General features: G+C 37.0%; 1 protein-coding gene across 3 annotated transcripts in view; it reads right to left on the minus strand.

Annotated features, from left to right (window-relative positions):
- Window positions 1–24,028, minus strand: part of LOC136033376 (dual specificity mitogen-activated protein kinase kinase 7-like) — an 87,104-nt gene that overhangs the window by 44,295 nt on the left and 18,781 nt on the right. For all 3 annotated transcript variants that reach the window (XM_065714174.1, XM_065714164.1, XM_065714169.1), the window contains 2 exons: window positions 20,317–20,544; window positions 3,805–3,984 (listed from right to left, as the gene is read on the minus strand). In XM_065714174.1, coding sequence (XP_065570246.1) covers window positions 3,805–3,984; window positions 20,317–20,544 — 408 coding nt within the window. The remainder of the gene's footprint in view (window positions 1–3,804; window positions 3,985–20,316; window positions 20,545–24,028) is intronic.

A 24,028-nucleotide genomic window follows, 5' to 3' on the forward strand; every position in this document is an offset into this window, starting at 1 on the left:
TTATGGTCATCATCCTATTATATTTCCCTTGAACTTTTTCACTATTAATTTAATTTTTGAATTAATATTCAAGTCTTAATTGCAGATCTTCAAGTTTTTTGACGTCATAATGTACACCCAAAATTGACTAACTCATAAGGGTCCAAATCAAGTTGCAAGAATTGATTTCCGGATCTTCAAGTTTTGATTTTTAATTTCATAAAACTTCAAATCAAGTTGTAAGATATATGGTTATCTTGCTATACCAAATTAAGTCAAATTGTACAAACATTGGCAAAACAGTTTACGATTATAGTTAAAAAACGAGTGTCCAATGTGCAATCAGATTCGACCCAAACACTCGATAGTTCTCACATCAGACATAAACAAGAAGTCCTGACTCAATATGTGAAAAAACAGAAGGTTGAGACTGCAATTAATCCTGTCCAACTTTCAGCCTTTTTAGCATACTTTTGGAAAGGCAACCTCTTTTTAAATAACAGAGAAGTAATGATTTTAGATACGATTTTAGGTACAAAATAAACTCAAGAACCGTTCAACATCAATTTTCAAACGGAAAGGTTAGGTATGGTGCATCTTCCTTCAAGCTGAATAACGCAATAGCTTTCGAATTGCATGAATTGCAAACCAAAATGGAAAGTGGTCCTTCCAAAACCCGCCTCAACTCCAAATTTCTAGAATAATTTCTAATGGCACTTTGCACGTTGTTTTGAGCCAGAATCTTGGAACAGCTTTTTATTAGTAGAAAAACATGCCAAAAAAGTGAGCAACATCGCCGTTCCAGCCAATAGATTTTCATTGTTGTTCAAGTAAAGGGACAGTAAATCTCTTGAATAGGCTTTTTCGACCAAGGCACTTTTCGTTTCGATCCAAAACCTTGGTTAGGGGTTTCAGGATATTTCCTTACTTAGCTATTGGCCATTCCCTCTTTTACTAGGTTTGAGCTATCGCTGCATCCACGATGATTGGAGGAACAGTTTCTTCCCCCGCCCCAACATCCTTTTTGAGTGAAAAGACAGGCATGCAACACCGTATTTGAACAGAAATCATAGAAGAATTCACAATCCAGACAATTCGATGGAGAAAGTGGGTCTATGGTCCCTGCAAATACCCTTCAGTCAAAAAAAAAAAAAAATCAGCAAAAACTTTGGCTAGTTTCCGTTCCTATGATTGGATTAAATTCATAAAACAAATAGACTGGATAAATTATACCTGATAATGGGGATTTGTAGAGGTATTTGCTCCAATCTGTAACTTTTGAACATAAGTACCCCAATTCGCCTGAAACTTATACGACACGAACACTGAGCCAAGAGGACAGGAAAGACGGACTTTCAGAGTCAAAGACCACTTCCAAGTCCCAAACAACTTTGGTATAAATTACAACTCATCGGCCAATTTCAATCACATCTATTTTTTGTCGAGTGATGGAAAAATTGATTGTAGCGCAAATTCAGAAGTTCTTCAATGATAATAGTCTTTGGAGTCCTGCTCAATATGGTTTTCAAAAACGAAAATCTTACAACACCCTACTTATTTAAGTAATTGCTGACTTTCAGGGCTTTGCAGACCTAGGTGTACCATTTGATTTTGTTCATATTGACATTTCAAAGGCCTTTGATAAGGTTTCGATACCCTTACTTCTTCTTAAATGTGCTATGTACAACCTAGGACCAAAAACAGTTTCATTCATAGTTGATTATTTAAAGGAGCGTACTCAACAGGTAGTTGTTGGGGAGGTGATATCATCTCTGATTGAAATATTAAGTAGGGTGTCCCAGGACAGTTCCCTAAGACCTGTTTTATTCTGTTTACTTGCGAATGATTTATCCTATTCTATCCATCACTCATTTCTAATTGTTTACCGATGACGGGAAAGTCTACTTACCCATAAAAATATAACAAAGGTACAACTCATACAAGAGGACTTGGATTCCCTGACTCAGTGGTGTGAATCCAATTCCATGTTTATAAATCCGTCCAAGTGTGTTGTTATGGTCCGTCCAAGTTATGTAGGGTTGTTATAATCCGTCCAAGTTATGGTCGTAGATACCTCCCAATTACAGGTATCTTTTGTCTGGTACAAATTTCCCTTCTGAAGAAATGGTGCGAGACCTTGGTATCCATTTCGATACCAAACTAAAATTAGATAAGCATGTTTCAGCCGTCTATCGTCTTTGAAAAGAAGTTTCAGAAACTTCGAAATTTCCTTTTGCTTTACAAATCTCTTGTTCGCCGACTTCTCGAGTATAACACTTCCGTCTGGTTCCAATTAAATGTAATGGATGACCTTCGCGTAGAAAAGGTACAAAGGAGGGGGTCAAGGATGATTCCTTACCTTCATCATCTTCCTTGCAAAGAGCGACTCTCAAGGCTTGGTATTCCGTGATTATATTTCAGACGATACTGTAGTGACCTTATCAACATGTTCCGTATTATTAAAGGTATAGATGACCTAGATTTTGATTCATTTTTCAAATAAAGCCACTATCACACAGCCCCCCAACACCATTACAAACTGTACACCCCAAAATCAAATAAGAAAATAAGGCAATGTTCATTTTCTAATAGGGTCGTTTCACCTCGGAATAATCTACCCGTTGAATTCGTGGAAGCTGGGAATGTGTAGATATTTCAACATTCTTTAATGGAGACACCTTTCTATTTGGACGTTTTTGATGTTTAGTTACAAGTTGATCTTTTGGTTATGAATTTATGAGTTTTGAGTTTTGGATATTTTTTTTTTTCTAACATATCATCAGACATCATCTAACATCAGAACTGTTACTAGTGTTGCTAATTAACGTATTTCTTGTTTTGTGTTTATAGCGATAAGCATTATTGCATACCGTTTAATGTATTAATAAATAAACATAAAAATACCAAGTCCGACCAAATTTGGTAGGCAAATAGCTGAGTCACCAAGACTTACTGAACAAATCCACCCATGTTTTCCACCGCTTTGTAACTCGTACATCTACAATCTCAGGAAGTCGAGCACATGTGAAGGCCCTGTGCGATTCAAAGCTACTTTCTCGTCCATAAAGTTCCGACATGGATAAGATAGAATAAATTCATGACGAAATACGCATGCAATAGTACACTATACTATCCCCACAAAGGCGCTTTGGACTGTAAAGACGGTGGAAGACACACGAGTCAAAACAAGACACATGACAAAAAAAAAACCTTGCTTATTCACAGAGGGGAAAAAATAAATGAATTAACTAACATTTTTTTTTTGTGAACCCAAACATTGCATAGATAAGACAGATTAAACAAATTAAATAGAATAGATGGACTCCAATGAATCCAGCAGAAGAAAATTTTTGTTATATCAAACAAAACAAAACTTTTATTAATAAAATATATAGAATAGAATTCCTTGCCTATGCACATCTTATGCCAACAAATATACGATAAAGAAGGACAGACCGAAAATGAGGCGTTCCAGTTACAATTGAACTTGGAAATGTATATTCCGTTTAGGCAAAAATCCACGAATTTATTTCAAAGCTGAAACAGAAAAAGAATAAAAATATTTGTGCGAAAAAAGACAAAGAAATAGTATTGAAAGAGCTGTGTGTAGAAATGGGTTAGGTCACCTGGCTTCATACTTCTAAGTTGATTATTTCTAAAACCTTAATAATTCGTGGAAGGTCTCAAATGTCTATCAAAAGGTACAAAAAAAATTGGAGTATACTAACCCTGTCTCTCGTTGGAGCTAATTCTCAACTTAAAATTTCTGTACTAATGCTTATTTAAGGTTGTAATATACCCAATTCAAAAAGCTTGAAGACTTACTGCCATATAAGCTGCGCATCCAGCACTTCTTGTCTTCGCCTTAGAGTCTTCAAGCCAGCCAGATATTCCAAAATCGCAGAGCTTGATACTACCTTTTTCATCTAATAATATGTTTGAAGGCTTCACGTCTCGATGAATAACTTCATGTTTTTCCTTAAGGTAATTCAAGGCCTTTATTGTCTGAAAAGACGAAGAGCATCTTATTATATTTTGTTCAAGTATTAGAAAAATAAACGATAAGAATAAACTCACAACAGGAAAAAAATTCTTTCAACTAGCTTAACATTGCATGGACAACGTGAGATGTGGTGGAAGCAATTGGTTGGCTTTGCCAACGAAAGTGTTGCGTGTTACATGTTATGTGTTGAGTATGTGTTAATCTCATATCCTCGGCATGGAATGGCTTTCTGCAGCTTAAGAACTGGCTTTGGAAGCGTAGCAAAATCTCTCCCCACACAAAGCTCTAATTTTACGATGCCAAGGTACTCTCTGTTCTTGTCTATGGGCGTAAAACTTCGTCACTGAAAGCAGCGGAAGCGTCAAACTTGGAGGTATTCTACAACAAATGCCTGCGATATATACAAGGCGTCAGCCTCTTACACAGAGTCTCGAACGAAGAGGTCAAAAGAAGAGGTGAGGGTCACCTACTTGTATCTGATGTTGCCATAATGAGGCATCTGAGGTGGTTTGGCCACACCTTGCAGAGATCAGAGGAGCAAATTAACACAAAAAGCCTCCATGCCTTCCACTACAAGCATGGAAGAAAGCAGGAGGGCATAAGATAACATGGCTTGCAACAGTCAATGCTGACCTAGAGTCTAATGGAGGTTTCCGAAAATTTGGCGACGCTGATATCCTCACTGGCTTGAAATTATGGAGCATGGCACCCTCGACCAAAATCTCAAGAAAGAAAATGCCGCCTTCTGCTGGGAACCACGATGAGTCTGGATACGGCTTGAACGTGCAAGAAGTACAAGTAATTGTTAGTATGTTATGTGTTACATGCTGTAGCGAAAATGCTTGTAAAAAAAAACGGAAAAGTTCTTATTTTACGGGAAAGATTTTGCTAATGAGCAAGTTGATTTCTTGAACTTCAAAACTTAAAAAGAAATTACTTTTAACAAGAGTAATGAAAATATACTTCTTTTAACCAAAAGTACTGAAAAAGAGCTACTTTCGTAGAAAGTATTCAAAAAGTACGACTTTGATCAAAAAGTACTAAAATAGTACTTTGATACTACCCATGGCAATCCTGCTAAAGAGAAAGGTTCACATTAAACAGATGTTGGTCAATGGTGGTTGACACTTGATTGTCCGAGAAGACAAAGTATGACCTTATAGTCTGAAAAGACGAAGCGCAACTTAGTATGCTTCGGTTGACTATTAGAAAATCTAAGTATAAATCAATAAGAATAACCATACAATAGGACAAATTTTAAACTAGATTAGTTCTTAAACTGATTAATCAATTAAATTATTTAATTAGATTAATATAGTCTCCATGAGATTCCATTGGACAACATGAAGTGTTGCAGAGCCCATTTTCGGCTTCGCCAGGGCAAGTGTTACGGAAGCGACACTTGTGTTCTGATTAACGCTGGAGACATTAACTTTTTGAAAATTTTAAAATGAAATGTCCCATCAAGGAAATTTAGAACGCATAGTTTCGTAACAGATCCCGTAAATGTAGTTCAAAATACGGTGTTTATTCCTTAAAACTAATGTATAGGATCATCTAACAAATCTAAATCTCCGTTTTTACGTCCCAAATTGTAGCATGAAACAACTAGGGCTATGAAATAATAAACCGTATAATTTTTTTTCAATGAATTTTCATGGAAAAAACGGCTCGAGTATATATATACTAACTGGCGGTTGCCACATAAACACTTGACTATTAATTGCAAGAGGATAATTTTTCTACCCTAAAATGGTTTACAGACTGGCACAAGTTTGTACCCCTTCAAAATCGCATTTTTGACAAAAGGTACACGCAAAAAAGGGGTGCAAAGATCGAGAGAATAAGAATGATACATAAGCACTAGTCTGGAAGGTAGGTGCGGCTTAAAAGGGGTGGATACATCTGAAAATTAATCTGCATTGTCCCCTTGGCCAAAAATAACTTTTTATTAAGGAAAAAAAATATAACAAAAATAACAAAATAACTCGGGCAGTTTTTATATAGGAAGATTAAAAGAATTCTCCTCTTGAATTACCAGGATATTTGTCACATAAATTTGAAGTAATTAGCTGCAAGGTTATGTCAACCTTTTGCAGAGAATTCCGTAGTGAAGGGGGGGGGGGGCGTGTCCCGATTTGTACTATCACTAACAAAGACAAAAATCCTTGTGTGATTCCACATCAAAAAATATATTTAAACGCTAAGAGGGAGACAGGGAGGGTTTCTGAAGGTATATAGGCCCACTTTGTGCCTAAACCCATACTGATTGACAATCACGGTGGGTTTTGATTCTTACAAGGGGTAACATACCAAGATTTTCACAAACAAAAAGATGGCAGTGTTAGGGGGACTAAACAACAATATCTGTTACGACAAGGTGAAAATCAATGCGTGACATAGCTTGGAAGAAGGAAAGCATGCCAGCATATCTGAAAAAAGTCAGACAGGGGAAGGGGTCTTTGAACGACAAAACATCTATTTGTGCCTCTATTTCTACAGATTGAAAACCCTTACATCACGGACTCACTTTTATCCTCCAGTCACGCAAACTAATAATCCTTTCATATTTTGGTTTAAGCACAGCACAACATTCTTAAGTTTTGCTAACTTGGCTTGGATCTCCAGTCTGATCAACTTTAGGTATGCAATCATACTGATTTTAAATACATGTGTGAGTTTGGTTTACACGAGGTGCGGCAGGTAATTTTTTTTGCAAGAAAGCTGGTAATGAAGAGGTGAGGAATGTTAGAGGAAGCATGGACAAACCTGAACGACTATCAATTTTCCTTGATAGATTCCTATTATTATAATAGGCAAGATACCGCTTTTCCACTAAAAAGTCCGTAGATAGATGGGCAGGGTGTTGAAGGCGCAACTACCTCAATTTAGTTTTCTACTTGTGCAGATTGAAATTCCTTGCGTGATTTATGTTAGAACAAGTTCTAACGTACCAACATTCGACAGAGAAGTTGGGAGTTAGTGGGTGGTGACGTTGCAGAGGTTGGCAGGACCAATTTATCGCTCAAATAATCTACTGTAAATACATTTACCGAAAGAGGGAGAAAGGGAGGGAGTGGGAAAGGCAGCGGACCCACTTCTCTGAAAATCCTTGTACTATAGTAGTTCAAAAACAGTTCAATACTCTTTTTGCTGGAAAGTTGGCAGTGAGTAGGATAGGCTGGAAGTAGAGGGACCAATAGCTAGTTTAGTTCCTCCAATTATGCATACCCAAAGATTTTGCAAAGTCTTGGTTTAAACAAGGTACAACATACCTATTTTCTGGGAAAAAAAAAGTTGACGTTTGGTTGAAAGGCCCACTGTCATTCTTTGTACCTCCAACAATGTCAAAAATGTTTGCATGATTCTTCTTCAAATAAGATACACCATTCCTAATTTTACTACAACCTTGGTGGTGGTGTGTTGTGGGGGTTGCGGGGTAGCTATTATAGACAACCCCAACTGAAGTTCAACTTGCAAAAGTTCGGTTAAAACAAGGACGAAAATGTCGAACTTTCTAGAAGAAATTTGGTAGTGGTAGGTTGTTCGGGTATTGGAGGGACTACAGGGCCCCTTTCGTCTCCCAATCTACAGATTGAGAATCAATGCGTGATTCAATGCAACGCAGCTATTTTCTTGAAAGAAAGTCTACCGGGGGAGGGCAGGCGGAGAAGCTACAGGTCATCTTTGCACCCCTTACAGCATTGATAAATAGAACTTACTAAAATCAACTTAGTTAAGACTTCTGTTTCAAATCTTTTTGGTGGTAGTGGGAGAAGAGATATAACAGAAGGGGGGGAGACTATTTTGAACCTCAAACCTACTTTTATGGCATATCAGGGAATTACTCCTTATACCTTAACTCTTTTTGAGAAGAAAAGTGATCTTTATTGTCAGACGTATACCCCAACAGCAGATAGCCTTTTCAGAAAATTTACAGCATGGTGTCTCAATGGTCTTTTTATGGCACTTGGTATTAACCAAGTGACATGTAGCAATCGCAAATTCTGTCGGTATGTCTGTCGGTCCTTGTTTTGCTACTTTAGGCACTTCCAGGTAAGCTAGGACGATGAAATTTGGCAGGCGTATCAGGGACCAGACCACCCACATTAAATTAGAAATAGTCGTTTTTCCGATTTGACCATCTGGGGGAGAGTGGGGGGCCCGTTAATTCGGAAAAAATAGAAAATTGAAGTATTTTGACTTACGAACGGTTGATCAGATATTAATGAAATTTGATGTTTGGAAGGATATCGTGTCTCAGAGCTGTTATTTTAAATCCCGACCGGATCTGGTGATATTGGGGGGAGTTGGGAGGGGGAAACCTAAAATCTTGGAAAACACTTAGAGTGGAGGGATCGGGATGAAACTTGGTGGGAAAAATAAGCACAAGTCCTAGATACATGATTGACATAACCGGATAGAAGGATATCGTGTCTCAAAGCTCTTATTTTAAATCCCGACCTGATCTGGTAACATTGGGGGGAGTTTAGGGTAGGGGAACCTAAAAGGATGGAAAACGCTTAGATTGGAGGGATCAGGATGAAACTTGGGTGGGAAAAATAAGCAGAAATCTTAGATACGTGATTTACATAATTGGAACGGATCCGCTCTATTGGGGAAAGGGGTAATTCTAAAAAATTAGAAAAAATGACGTATTTTTAACTTACGAAGAAGTGATCGGATTTTCATGAAACTTCATATTTAGAAGGACCTCATAACTCAGATCTCATACTTTAGATCTCAACCAGATCCTACGTAATTGGGGGGGGGCAGTTGGGGGGAACCGGAAATCTTAGAAAATACTTTAAGCGGTGAGATCAGGATGAAACTGGATGGGAAGAATAAGAATCTGTCTAAGATACGTGACTGACATAACCGGACCAGATCTGCTCTCTTTGGGGTAGTTGGGGGGGGTGGTTTAATTGTGAAAAACTAAAAAAAAATCAAGTATTTTTAACTTACGAACGGGTGATCGGATGTCAATGAAATTTGATATTTAGAAGGATATCGTGTCTCAAAGCTCTTATTTTAAGTCCAGACCGGATCTCGTGACATTGGGGGAAGTTTGGGGTGGGGGAACCTAAAATGATGGGAAACGCTTAGATTGGAGGAATCAGGATGAAACTTGGTGGGAAAATAAGCAGAAGTCTTATATACGTTATTTACATAATTGGAACAGATCTGCTCTATTGGGGGGGGGGGATAATTCTGAAAAATTTGAAAAAACGACGTATTTTCAACTTACGAAGGAGAGATCGGATCTTAATGAATTTTCATATTTAGAAGGACCTCGTAACTCAGATCACTTATTTTAAATCTCAACCGGATCCAGCGTAATTGGGGGGGGGGGGGCACTTGGGGGTACCGGAAATCTTTGAAAATACTTAAAGCGGTGAGATCGGGATGAAACTGGATGGGAAGAATAAAAACATGTCTAAGATACGTGACTGACATAACCGGACCGGATCTACTCTCTTTGTTGGAGTTGGGGGGGGGGGGTAATTTTGAAAATTGAGGTATTTGTAAATTGCGACAGGGTGACCAGATCTTAAAAAAATCTGATATTTAGAATGATCTTGTGCTTTAAAGCTCTAATTTTAAATTCCGAGCGATCATGTGACGTTGGGGGGATTGGAGGGGGAAACCGGAATTCTTGGAAAACGTGAAAATTGGGGAATTTTTATCTTACGAATAGATGATCGGATCTTAACGAAATTTGATATTCAAAAGGAATTCATGTCTCAGAGCTCTTATTTCAAATCCCGACCAGATCTTTTGACATTGGGGGGAGTTGGAGGGGGAAATCTTGGAAAACACTTTGAGTGGAGGAATCGGGATGAGGCTTGGTGGATAGAATATGCAAATGTCCTTGATACATGATTGACGGAACCGTACTGGATTCGCTCCCTTTGGGGGAGTTTGGGGGGAGTTCAAGGATTTGGCGAGTTTGGTGCTTCTGGACGTGCTAGGAGGATGAAAATTGGTAGGCGTGTCAGGGAGCCACACAAATTGACTTGATAAAGTCGTTTTCCCAGATTCGACCATCTGGAGGGCTAAAGGGAGAGGAAAAATTATAAAAAATTAGTTATTTATAACATACGAGTGGGTGATCGGATCTTAATGAATTTTGATATTTAGAAGGACATCGTGACTCAGAGCTCTTATTTTAAATCCTGACCGGCATTAAGCCTCTTATTTTCCTTATAAATCAATCTATTGATTCATAGAATTTTGTTAGAGCTCATACCATATGATCTCTTGACTCTTAGCTCTTCATGCCTCGTCACAAGTTGTTTTTGTTTCATTTTTGTATAGGACAACCTTATGGCCACCCAAAGAAAAATAAAGAGCGGCATTTAAAAGAAAAGCGAGACAACAATAAAGTAATATAATAAGATAAACTTGAAATTAACTGAAATCAGAACGATTAACCAAATTTAAAAGTAACAGATATAACTATGGATGAACAAATGAAACCTAGAAAAGAGAACTTCATTATTTAATGATTAAATTGAAAACTAAGAGCAATCATCACAAATAAAGAGTGGGCCTAAGAAAAGCGAGACAACAATTAAGTAATATAATAAGATAAACTTGAAATTAACTGAAATCAGAACGATTAATCAAATTTAAAAGTAACAGATATAACTATGGATGAACAAATGAAACCTAGAAAAGAGAACTTCATTATTTAATGATTAAATTGAAAACTAAGAATAATCATCACAAATATAGAGTGGGCCTACTCTTTATTACACAAGAAAAAAGAAATGTTTAATCAATATTCGTTCACCCACAGTTTTTTGGAAACCGAATCTCCCCCATACTTTAACCCACAAAAATCAAACCGATCGCAGACCATAAAATTTACGTGGTTCTTTAATAAACCATACTTCTGTTCAAGATTCATTTTTATTGGGTTCTCCTGGCCCTGTCTACACACTCTGTAAGTTTCAAACTGGCAGGAGGAAAAAAATTGTATATTATCAAAATTAGCTAAATTATATTTTTATTCATTTGGGTCCACTTCACCCAAGGACTAAGGATGTAACTTTCCATTTGAACGAGGTAAAAAATATCCGGGTTTCTTTTTGGGCATCACGGTTCTGTTTGCCATTTGTCTGATATGATAAACAAGAGCTAAGAGCTGATATGGTACTTGTGACGAGGTCGGAAGAGGCAAGAACCAAGAACACATATGGTATGGGCTCTAGCACGACTTTATCAAGTCAATTTGTGCATCTTCCTGATGAGCCTACGAATTTTCATCGTCCTAGCATGTCCAGAAGTACCAGACTCGCCAAAGCACTGGCCCCCATCCCCTACCTCCCCCAAAAACATCGGATCCAGTCTGATTATGTCAATCACGTATCTACGACATTTAAAAGCGTTTTCAAAGATTTCCGGTTTCCCCCTCTAACTCCCCCAATGTCAACATATCTGGTCAGGATTCGAAACAAGAGCTCTGAGACATGGATTCCTTCTAAATATCACTTTCATTAAGATTCAGTCACCCGTTCTTAAGTTAAAAATACCTAAATTTTTCTAATTTTACCAAATTAACAACCCCCAGCTCCCTCAAAGAGAACGGATCTGTTTCAATTATGTCAATCTCGTATCTATAGCTTACGGTTATTCTTCCCATTAAGTTTCATCCCGATCTCTCCACTCTAAGCATTTTCCAATATTTTTGGTTCCCACCTCAAACCCTCTTTTCCCCGGATCCGATTCGAATTGAAAATGGAGTGGTCGGGATTTGAAATGAGAGTTCTAAGGCACAAGATCCTTCTAAATATCAAATTTCATTAAGATCCGGTCACCCGTTCGTAAGTTACAAATACCTCATTTTTCGATTTTTTCCAACTCACCCCCCCCCCAACTCCACCAAAGAGAGGAGATCTGGTCCGGTTATGTCAGTCATGTATCTTGGACTTGTGCTTATTCGTTCCAACAGGTTTCATCCTGATCCCTCCGCTTTAAGCGTTTTCCGAGGTTTCCAGTCCCCCCCCAGTGACACTGGATCCGGTCGGGATTTAAAATAAGAGATCTTAGTTACGATGTCCTTTTAGATATGAACTTTCATTAAGATCCGATCACCCCTTAGTAAGTTAAAAATACCTCATTTTTTCTAATTTTTTAGAATTAACCCTTCCCCCCACTGCAACTCCCCCAGAGAGAGCGAACATTTCCGGTTATGTCAAGTTTCATCTGATCCCTCCACTTTAAGCGTTTTCCAAGATTTTAGGTCCCTCCCCAACTTCCCCAAATGTCACCATGTCCGGTCGGGATTTAAAACAAGAGCTTTGAGACAAGATGTCCTTCCAAACATCACATTTCATTAAGATCCGATCACTCCTTCGCAAATTAAAAATAACCCATTTTTTCTAATTTCTTCAGAATTACCCCCCCCCCCCCCGATTCCCCCAAAGAGAGCGGATCCGTTCCAGTTATATCGATCACGTATCTAGGATTATTGCTCATGTTTCCCACCAAGTTTCATCCAGATCCCTCCACTTTAAGCGTTTTCCAATATTTTAGGTCCCCCAATGTCACCAGATCCGAGCGGGACTTAAAATAAGAGCTCTGAGAAGGTTATCCATCCAAACATCAAATTTCATTAAGATCCGATCACCCGTTCGTAAGTTAAAAATACGTATATTTTTCTATTTTTCCGAATTAAACGTCCCCCACTTCCCCCCCCCCAGATGTTCAAATCAAGCAAACGACAATTTTTAATTTAATCTGGTTTAGTTCCTGATATGCCTGCCAAAAAGGCCGTTAAGTAGAATAATAAGCTCATCTAAAATGTCTATAAATTTTAGGATGCAAATCGATTTGCACATGATATCAATAGCTACACCAAAAGAATCGCATTTTAATGCTGATTTTAAATATATAAGTTTCATCAAGTTTAGTCTTACCCATCAAAAGTTACGAGCCTGAGAAAATTTGCCTTATTTAAGAAAATAGGGGGAAACACCCCCTAAAAGTCATAGAATCTTAACGAGAATCACACCATCAGATTAAGCGTATCAGAGAACCCTAATGTAGAAGTTTCAAGCTCCTATCTACAAAAATATGGAATTTTGTATTTTTTGCCAGAAGACAAATCACGGGTGCGTGTTTATTTGTTTGTTTTTTTTTTTTTTTTTTTTTTTCCCAGGGGTCATCGTATCGACCAAGTGGTCCTAGAATGTCGCAAGAGGACTCATTCTAACGGAAATGAAAAGTTCTAGTGCCCTTTTTAAGTGACCAAAAAAATTGGAGGGCATCTAGGCCCCCTCCCACGCTCATTTTTTCCCTAAGTCAACGGATCAAAATTTTGAGATAGCCATTTTGTTCAGCATAGTCGATAACCATAATAACTATGTATTTGGGGATGATTTACTCCCCCACAATCCCTGGGGGAGGGGCTGCAAGTTACAAACTTTGACCAGTGTTTACATATAGTAATGGTTATTGGGAAGTGTACAGACGTTTTCAGGGGGATTTTATTTTGTTTGGGGGGTGGGGCTGAGGGGAGGGGGCTATGTTGGAGGATCTTTCCTTGGAGGAATCTGTCATGGTGGGAGAAAAATTCAAGGAAAAGGGCGCATGATTTTCTAGCATTACTATAAGAAAACAATGAAAAATAAACATGAAAACGTTTTTTCAAATGAAAGGAAGGAGTAGCATTGAAACTTAAAACGAACAGAGATTATTACACATATGAGGGGTTTCAAAAATACTTTAGCATAAAGAGCGAGGTATTTAGGAGGAGATAAATACCTCGCTCTTTATGCTAAAGTATTTTTAGTAATTTCAACTATTTATTCTACAGCCTTTCTGATTCAGGGGTCATTCTTAAAGAATCGGGACAAAACTTAAGATTTAGTGTAAAGAGCGAGGTATTAACGAGGATACAAACCCCCTTGTATACATAATAAAAATATAAGATTATGAAAGTTTGTTACGTAAGTTGCTAATTTATAAGTTACGTATATTTTTTACTAATAAAAACGTTCGTTATTTAAAAGTTCTAGTTGCCTTTTTAAGCAACCAAAAAATTGGAGGGCAACTAGGCCTCCTTCTCCGCCCCTTATTTCTTAAAAATCATCTGATCAAAACTAAGAGAAAGCCATTTAGCCCAAAAAAAATTAATATACAAATTTCATTTTAATAATTTATGTGCGGAGAGCCAAAACCAAACATGCATTAATTCAAAAACGTTCAGAAATTAAATAAAAAAACTAATTTTTTTAGCTGAAAGTAAGGAGCGACATTAAAACTTAAAACGAACAGAAATTACTCCGTAAATAAAATGGGTTGTCCCCTCCGCAATCCCTCGCTCTTTACGCTAAAGTTTGACTCTTTGCCACAATTCTACTTTTTAAAACAATTAAAAGCTTTAGCGTAATTAGCGAGGGATTGCGGAGGGGACAATCCATTTTATATACGGAGTAATTTCTGTTCGTTTTAAGTTTTAATGTCGCTCCTTACTTTCAGCTAAAAAAATTAGTTTTTTTATTTAATTCTTTTCAAGGATTGGAACTATTCACCCAGAAATAACTGGAATTACGACTTCTAGAGGAACGATCTGGCGGACAGAAACGGGTTTTGCGAGGTATCTAGGTGTACTCCTGGACGAAAACCTCTCCTTTCTAAACCACGTCCGGGCTGTGGAGCTGAAACTCTCTCGCAATCTTGGCAAATCACACCTGAAGAGACTCCCTTCCACAATCTGGTTCGGTTGATATCTGAACAACATAATCGAAACACGCACTCTGCCTTTGACCTTCAAGTGTGACGAACTCCAACAGTACGTTCAGATTTTTCTCCGGATGTAGCATGTGCTGAAGTGTGGAATATGCTTCCAAAAGAGCTGAGATGTAGGAGCTCCCTCGGGTCTTTCAAAAATAATTTAAATAAATATTTAGTTAAAGGTCAATAAGTGAATGATGAAAAAAGGAACATAAATTAAATTAGATGAAGTTTAGATTTTTAAGTATATTTAAGTGAGGTGGTTGTACATCCGTGGAGGGAGGGAGGAACCCTATGGTTAAGATTATATAATGAGGAGGCGTGTGGTTGTATCAAAGAGTGGAGTGGGAGCCGTACTGCGAGTTAGTGAAGAATCTTTTACGTTTATGTGTCTCAACGTGAGTTTTGTCACAGGGCAGTGTACTTTAAGTTTAGTTATTTCCTTTTTTTTTAATTAAACCCGATTGAACCTTGAAACCTTGAACCTTGAATTGAAAAAACTTGTTTTTTTTTCTGATGTATTTTAGATAATGCTGGGAAATTTGGCTCCCCCTCTATGGAAAACTCCCCCACGAAAAAACCTTCATTGAGGGATCCTCCCGCGTAAACCCCCCGCCTCGACCAGAAAAATCCCCCTGAAGAATATATGTATACTTCCCAATATCCAATACTATATGTAAACAATGAGCAAAGTTCATAGCTTGCAGCCCTTTCCCTGGGGACTGTAGAGGGTCAAGTCATCCACTTTAGGGGGTCAAGGCATCCTCATAGACATAGTTATTAAATTTTTTGATTATGCTTAAAAAATGGCTAGCTAAAAATTTTCACTGGACGACTTTGAGAAAAATGAGAGTGGGAGGAGGGCTAGCCGACTTCCAATATTTTTGGTTGCAAAAAGAGGCCACTAGAACTTTTAATTTCTGATGAAATGAGTCTTTTCTCGACCTTCTGGGATTGCCGGTTCGATGACAATCACCCCTGGGAAAAACGCATCCGTAATCTTTCTTTCGGCAAAAAAAAATATGCAAAGTTACACGTTTTTGTACACATGACCTTGAAACCTTAACAGTAGAATCCTAGGGCATGCTTAATCTGATGGTGTCATTTTCAGTAAGATCACTTGACGTTTTAAAACAAAGAAATGAAATAAAGAGGACAAACGGGTCCATGGCCAGTAAGTTAACCGTAAATAGAACCGTTTGTCGTCTTTATATTCATTTCTTTGTTTTTGTCATGGCTGGCCACTTCGACTTTAGATCTGTAACTTGATATTTTGGAGGTGTTTCCCACCTCTTTCAACAACAGCTAAGGGCTCATATGGCGCTTGTGACCAGGTCGGAAGAGCCAAGAGCTCATATAGTATAAGCTCTAGCAAAATTCTAAGAATCCATGGATTGCTTTAAAAAGAAAATCAGAGGCTTAATGCCAATCGGGACTTATAAGGGCTTTGAGTCACGAAGTCCTTCTAAATATCAAAATTCATTAAGATCCGATCACCCACTCGTAAGTTATACCTCAATTTTTCTGATTTTTCTTCTCCCTTCAGCCCCCCAGATGGTCAAATCGGGGGAAACGACTTTATCAAGTCAATTTGTACAGCTCCCTGACACGCCTACCAATTTTCATCGTCCCAGCACGTCCAGAAGCACCAAACTCGCCAATGCACTAAACCCCACCACCTAACTCCCCCAAAGAGAGCGGATCCAGCCCGGTTACGTCAAACACGTATCTATGACATTTATAAGCGTTTTCCAAGATTTCCAGTCCACCTCCAACTCCCCCAAATGGCCACAGATCTGGTCGGGATTTGAAATAAGAGCTCTGAGACATGACTTCCTTTTAAACATCAAATTTCATTAAGATCCGGTCACCCGTTTTTAAGTTAGATACCTCGATCTTTCTAATTTTTCCAAATTAACAACCCCTAGCTCCCCCAAAGAGAACAGATTTTTACCAATTATGTCAATCTCGTATCTATGACTTGCACTTATTCTTCCCATCAATTTTCATCCCAATTTCTCCACTCCAAGCGTTTCCCAAGATTTCCGGTCCCCATCCCCCAATGACGCTGGCTCTGGTTGGGACTTGAAATAAGAGATCTGAGTTATGAGGTCATTCTAAATATGACATTTCATTAAGATCCGACCACTCCTTCGTAAGTTAAAAATACCTCATTTTTTCAAATTTTACAGAATTACCCCCCCCCCCCCAACTCTCCCAAATAGAGCGAATCTGTCCCGGTTATGTAAATTATGTATCTAGGACTTCTGTTTATTTTTCCCACTAAGTTTCATCCCGATCCCTCCACTCTAAGCGTTTTCCAATATTTTAGCCCCCCCAAACTCCCCCCCCCCCCCCCGACGTCACCGGATCCGGTCGAAATTTAATATAAGAGCTCTGAGACGCAATAACCTTCTAAATACTAAATTTCATCAAGATTCGATCACCTGTTCGCAAGTTAAAAATACCTCATTTTTCTAATTTTTTCGATTTAACCGTCCCCCCCCCCCCCCCCCCCGATGGTCGAATCGGGGAAACGACAATTTCTAATTTAATCCGGTCTGTTTCCTGATATGCCCGCCAAATTTAATCGTCCTACCTTACCTGGAAGTGTATAAACTAGCAAAACCGGGACAAACAGACCGACCGACAGAATTTGTGATCGCTATATGCCATATGGTAGATACGAAGTGCCATAAAAAGTCAGTTATATGCTAGATTATTTACAAAGCTGTATGACAGTATGGGAGCTACTTACACGCCTTATTTTTGCACTATATTGAAGTACGATGGCTATCTCGCACCAAAGTGATTCAGAGGATACATGAAGTCAAAGTGAAAATTGAAAATATTATCGAAGAAAATCCAAATGAGGATGCAAATTTTTAGGAAAATTAAGTATTTTGAAGAAACTATAGTACTTACTTTTGCGTTTTTTATTATTTTAATTCTTTTATCATGTTTTTGTGGTTGACTTATCACAGCAGGGTATGGTAAAGCTTAAAAAAATAACTGGAAAATATATAATTAATGGGAAATGTAGAAGAGTTGCTCTATGATAGAAGTGCACAGAGATAGGAGACTAGTAAAACGACGAATGATTAATAACTTTGTACAGACTAGGTCAGGTACTGATATCAACAGTATATGATACCAGTTCACTCCTTGCGATCAATAACACGTCCACTACGCATACATTAAGAAGCTTTTAGTAAAAAATTTAAAGTTAATGCCGTTTTAAGTAATAAAAAAATTGGAGGGCAACTAGGCCTCCTCCCTCGCTCCTTTTTTCTCAAAATCTTCCGATTAAAACTATGAAAAAGCCATTTAGCCAAAAAAAAAATCAATATGCAAATTTCGTTTTAATTATTTATGTGCGTAGAGCCAAGATCAAAACATACATTAATTCAAAAACTTCCAGAAATTAAAAAAAACAAGTTTTTTAAATGAAAGTAAGGAGCGACATTAAAACTTAAAGCGAACAGAAATTACTCCGTATATCAAAGGGGCTTTTCCTCCTCAATGCCCCGCTCTTTACGCTAAAGTTTTTTACTGTTTAATAAAGTAGAGTTAAGAGAAAGAGTCATTTTGATTTTTGGTCCATATTGGCTCAAGGACTTGCAGCTTTAACTTCCAAATTGATCAAGAGTGAAAAGTTTTTGGCCTATTTCTACCCCCCCCCCCCTCTCTAACAAGAAAATATTTTGGTCTTTTCAACTCGAAGAGCGATCCTTTCGCACACCTAACATAAAATATTCCCCCTTTTGAATTGTAAAAACTGTATTTAAACTGTTAGCAATTCAGACTATTTATAGCCTTTACTCTTGAGGCAGAGCACTAAAACTTTTAATTTCGAATCGAATTATTCTCTTCCCATGTTCCTACGACCAATTCTTTCACACAAAGTGCCCGGGGAAACGAATAACAAATAATGCACTGAAGGGTAATGGCTCTTTATTTAGGCAGTGCTAATGCACTACCAATGAAATAAAGCTTTACCGCCACTGAACTTTAAAGTCATATGTAATACTGGTAATACTCATCCACCAAGAATCACTCGAAATAAAACGCATCTTACACAAGCCAGAAAAAATGAAAGATAAAATTAAGAAGGGGGCCCCTTTTTTAAGTCCATACTAAAAACACATTCTTTGTTTTAGAGGACTATTATTTGGAATGCAAATTTTTAATGTACCGAATGAAAAAATAAATACATTAATACAAACTCAGGGCGTACGAGCAGAGGCAGGCGGTGCTATGTGCGTTTCAAGATAATCTAGTTCCATAGAACTAACGTGGTCTAAATGTATCACAGGTGTGAGAAAATCTCTCCAAGACTTGTTGGAGCAAGAAACTTTTGACGAATCTTGATTTAAGAGGCTTACCATGTGGTAGAATAGTGCATTGAAACTTTGCTTGGCAATACTTGGTCCGATGTCCCGATTCCCTGTGCGGCAGGGCTGGACAACAGACTTACGACAGAAAGGCCGATTGGACCCCCTTAGCGCGAGCAATGGCTCTAGAGCATTGGTTCCCCACCAGTTCTGCGCCATCACCCCTCCTTTGATGTTAAATATTTTTTATACAAAATTTTACGCATATTCGCCTGAAAGAAGCTTAAAAGGTCATAAAATTGCTTTTGTTTTGCGGGGGGATAGTCCTGAGGTTCTCTAATCATATTTTATGTGGATGAAATATATTGGTCATTATGGTTTTTGAGTTTTAAGTTCGGAAACAGTAAATGACTGGTAGTCGGCTTTATAAAAGATATATAAAAGAAATCGCTAAACAGATCGGATTTCCAACATCTGCCATAATTATCATTTCTACATAAATGTGTGTTCTGAACGGAGATGGTTATATATTTTCCTTTGAGTCAGGCTCTAAGTCAAGCCCTTTGCAAACCGCTTCGTAGGAGAAGGGGACCTTCCATTATGGTTCCAGGCACGAAAGAACCAATCCAAAGACATCAAGATTCCTGAGTAACGCTGGGTTAGTTTTTGCATTGAGCAATAAAAACTTCGTCTAAAAACAAAGTACACTTTTAGGCCACCTATTTGTGGTGACCTATGTCAGGTAGAAAATACCTCCTCCAAAGTACAAAATAAACCATTCAATACACTAAACAATTAGCATAAACCAAACGAAAAACTACTACGAATTTACTGTAGCTCTGTTTAGCTAATGACTGATTTTTTTTTTTTTTTTTTTTTTTTTGTATCTCGTGATCACAAAGCCGTATCCAGGGGTTTGGTAGAAGGTTTGACCTCCTCGGAATAATTCTTCGGCTTGTATAAACATACCAAAAATGAATATAAATAAATTTTGTATGCGTTTTTCGTACCCCCCCCCCCCTAAAAAAAAAAAACTTGGACGCGGCCCCGGGTGATCAATTTAGAACTTAAGACAAAAAGAATAATGCGAAGGGAAAATAATACAAAACTAAAGAAAGAACCAAGAAAAATTAGAACAACAATTTTCCTTTTCCTTAACTGAAGCTTCAAAATGACATGTTACAACAAATCAACTTGCGAGGAAAAACATTTGTTAAAAAATTATTAGACACAAATTAACAAGACACAAAAACTCACAGCTACAGCTACTTTTCCGAGAATTTGTTCAGGAACTGGCTTCTGTGTCTTCTTTAGAAGTTTCTCAAAACAGGTAGACATAAGCTCCATACATATCCACACATCTGCATCACTTATAAAGCACCCTAAACATTTGACTATATACGGACAGTCATGGGACTTCAGTACAACTTCGAGATCCATAGTGATACGTTTATTTTCTTCATGATTGCCAGAACGCCGCATTTGCTATTAAGAAGAATAAAAAAAAATCCACTTGGAATTAATGACATAACTTTAAACTAATGATCAAAATATTCTTACTACCAACAACGAGTATAAATTGAAAAACAATGCCCACTCTATTACTGATGTTCCAGTGTGATTAATTTAAAAAAAGATTCTAGCCTCAGATCATGGATAAACCCTCCAGTAGAAGGTCTCAACAGCATCATCCCTCAAAGGTTCATTTAGAGGAAAATCCCCCCCCCCAAAAAAAACAAAAAGAAAGACGTTAAAAATAAGATTTTCGAAATCCGCTAGTAGTAAAGAATTCTCTTTTAAATTTATTGCAATATCCCAACTCTTTGCAGCCACATGAACGACAATAATAGTTGGATAAAAATAAAAATGGCTAATAGTTAGCCATTTTATAGGCATTATTAACATTTATTGAAACATCGTAGCCAAACGGGTTATAAAGAGTTCTTTGGTGGGCCGACTCCCGTTCAATTACTATCGAAACACAATGACTCTTTCCGGCCTCCTAGGGAGCAAAGTAAATTACAATAGAGTACTTTAAGGGTCTTCTCAAGAGCATGCTTTTCTTTCTGTTTTCTTTTACGGCAGAAACCATGAATATTTGACACTTGAAAAATTCATCTAGAAAATATTTTACATAGTGTAAATCAAAATACAATTAAATATGAAAGAGGTAAAAAACATTCAATGAGAAAAAGAAATATAAGTTATCTCTCATATCGCTGTCGGACTAACATCCGGATTACTTTCACTAATTAGAAACCTTCATAAATTTTCGAAGATCAAAAAAATTTCGAAGATAAAGACCATAACGTACTGTATCGAATGATAAATCCTAATCTCCTGCTGCAACTTCAGGATCTGTCATTAAAAAAAAAAAAAAAAAAAAAAAAAAATCAATTATGGACAACCTCTATTTTTACATATCCAGAAACCACCAGTTTTGGGATCCTCTTACATTTTGTATCCTACAAAGGTCCTGACTCTAAGATAGAGCTCGGCCATTACCATTTATATCTCATAGCTTCGAAAAATATCCAACTTTTCTTCCGGTAAATGGTCTTATGACAAAAATTCGGATCAAACAAACCGAATAAAAGTGCATTGTTATAAAAAAAAAATGTGTCCTTACTGGCTTTCATTGGCGTGTTATTTTAGAAGTATATTCTCGTTTCATTAGTGAATTAAGGAAAAGAAATCATCAATCAAATTGGTAAATAGCCAATTAGGTTCTTAATGGACACTATAGGGAGTAAGAAGAATTAGGATTTCAGGTTTGGAGGATGGACGAATCGCTTTTCTCTGTTCTTGGCTAGAGCATATACCCATATATACCAGGTTCTTGGGAAGGTAATATATATATGTATATATATATATATATATATATATATATATATATATATATATATATATATATATATATATATATATATATATATATATATATATATATATATATATATATGTATATATATATGTATATATATATATATATATATATATATATATATATATATATGTATATATATATGTATATATATATATATATATATATATATATATATATATAAACATATTATTTGGTGTGTTTCAATATTTATTTTAATAGGTCATTAGTTACGTGGACTTTCGCACGACCGAAAACCCTCATAGGTTAGTCTTCAGCGCGAAAGTTTTTCTTCTTTTTTTATCATGGCATAAGTAACGTCCTCACCGAGTTTTTCAAGTGTCTTATAATTCTAAGAGACTGTGAAGAAAAGTTGATTCAAGTAACAAAAAAGTGAGTCGTTGCTCTTTGTTATTCGAAAAATTTTCTGTCATTTCCGATTTGTTTACGTTCCGTGTGAAACATAATTTTGCTATATGCCTACAGTTACTTTTCCCCAAAAAGAAGTGATACTTATTCATCATTGGAAACGGCGGTTCTAGCCCTGGGAAGGGTTTGCCCCCCTCCCCAGTTTTTTTTTACATCTGACATCAAACTCCTTTTATTTTATATTTTTACACTCCTAAGGTACTTAATTGAATAGAAAGATGTCGTAGTTGCAATTTTTATATACCCCCCTAGTTTGTAATTGCCCCCTTTACGCCCTTCCTTTAAAAGATAATAATATAATAATATATTTTAACTAATAAATGAGTTTTCTTGTGATTCATATTGTAGACGAAAAAGCCCTAGTCCTTTCATTTTTTCAGTATCTTTTCAACTCTTTTTTTTTTTTTTTTTTTTTTTTTTTTTTTTTTTTTTTTTTTTTTTTTTTTTTTTTTTTTTTTTTTAGTTTCATTGAAAGTTCTCTTATTATAGTATCTCTTATTCTACTAATCAGCTTAATATTAAGTTCGCTGGGTGTAATCATTAAAAGAAAATAGTAATTACATATTACAACTACTCCTCTGTAAACATAGCTTATTTACTAACTCCTGAAGGTGTTTCACATTTCACAATAACTGTCTTTTTTTATATCCGCATGTAATTTCATATAGTTTTTCCATACGTGAAGAGATTCATTCTTTGTTTGTATATGACATCACATCCTCAGTAATCTTGCATTTTCCAGGGTGTACTGTATTCGACAAGTAGTCCAGGCTATTTCAACTAGTAAACCTACTAGCCTCTGACGTCATTTACGTCTCTTGAAACGCTAAGGATAAGTAATCAAGCTTAGAAGACAAGTAATCTTGGACTGCTCGTACACGCTATGTATTTTTAGTACGGTTAGAAACAGGCGGATAATACACATGACACCTTATATGTGTGGTTTAAATTTGACAATATTTTTTTCTCAAATTTGTAGAATTTTAATGAAGAGGGTGAAAATTTGCAGGGGATCTTTCTTTATATCAAGTTTCTTTAAGATCCGGTCACCCATTCGTAAGATAAAGATAGCTCTATTTTCACATTTTCCAAGATTTCTGGTTTCTCCCCACAATGTCACCGGCTCTGCTCGGGATTTAAAATTAGAGCTCTGAAGCACAAGATCCTTCTAAATATCAAATTTCATTAAGATTTCGTCACCCGTCCGTAAGTTACAAATACCTCGTTTTTTCAATTTTTTTTTAATTACCCCCCCCCCCCCCCAAGCTCCCCCAAAGAGAGCAGATTTGGTCCAGTTATGTCAGTCACGGATCTTGAACTTGTGCTTATTCTTCCCATCAAGTTTCATTCTGATCTCTCTACTCTAAGCAATTTCCAAGATTCCCCGCCCCCAACTCCCCCCAATGACTCTGCATCCAGCCGGGATTTAAAATAAGAAATCTGGGTTAAGAGGTACTTCTAAATATGAAAATATGAAGTTTCATGAAGATCCGATCACTCTTTCGTAAGTTAAATATATGTCATTTTTTCTAATTTTTCAGAATTAACCCTCCCCCCCAACTCCCCCAAAGAGAGTGGATCCGTTCCGGTTGTGTCAATCACGTATCTAGGACTTGTGTTTATTTTTCCCACCAAGTTTCATCCCAATCCCTCCAC

Source organism: Artemia franciscana, chromosome 1 (genome assembly GCF_032884065.1).
Source record: "Artemia franciscana chromosome 1, ASM3288406v1, whole genome shotgun sequence".
Classification (NCBI taxonomy): domain Eukaryota; kingdom Metazoa; phylum Arthropoda; class Branchiopoda; order Anostraca; family Artemiidae; genus Artemia; species Artemia franciscana.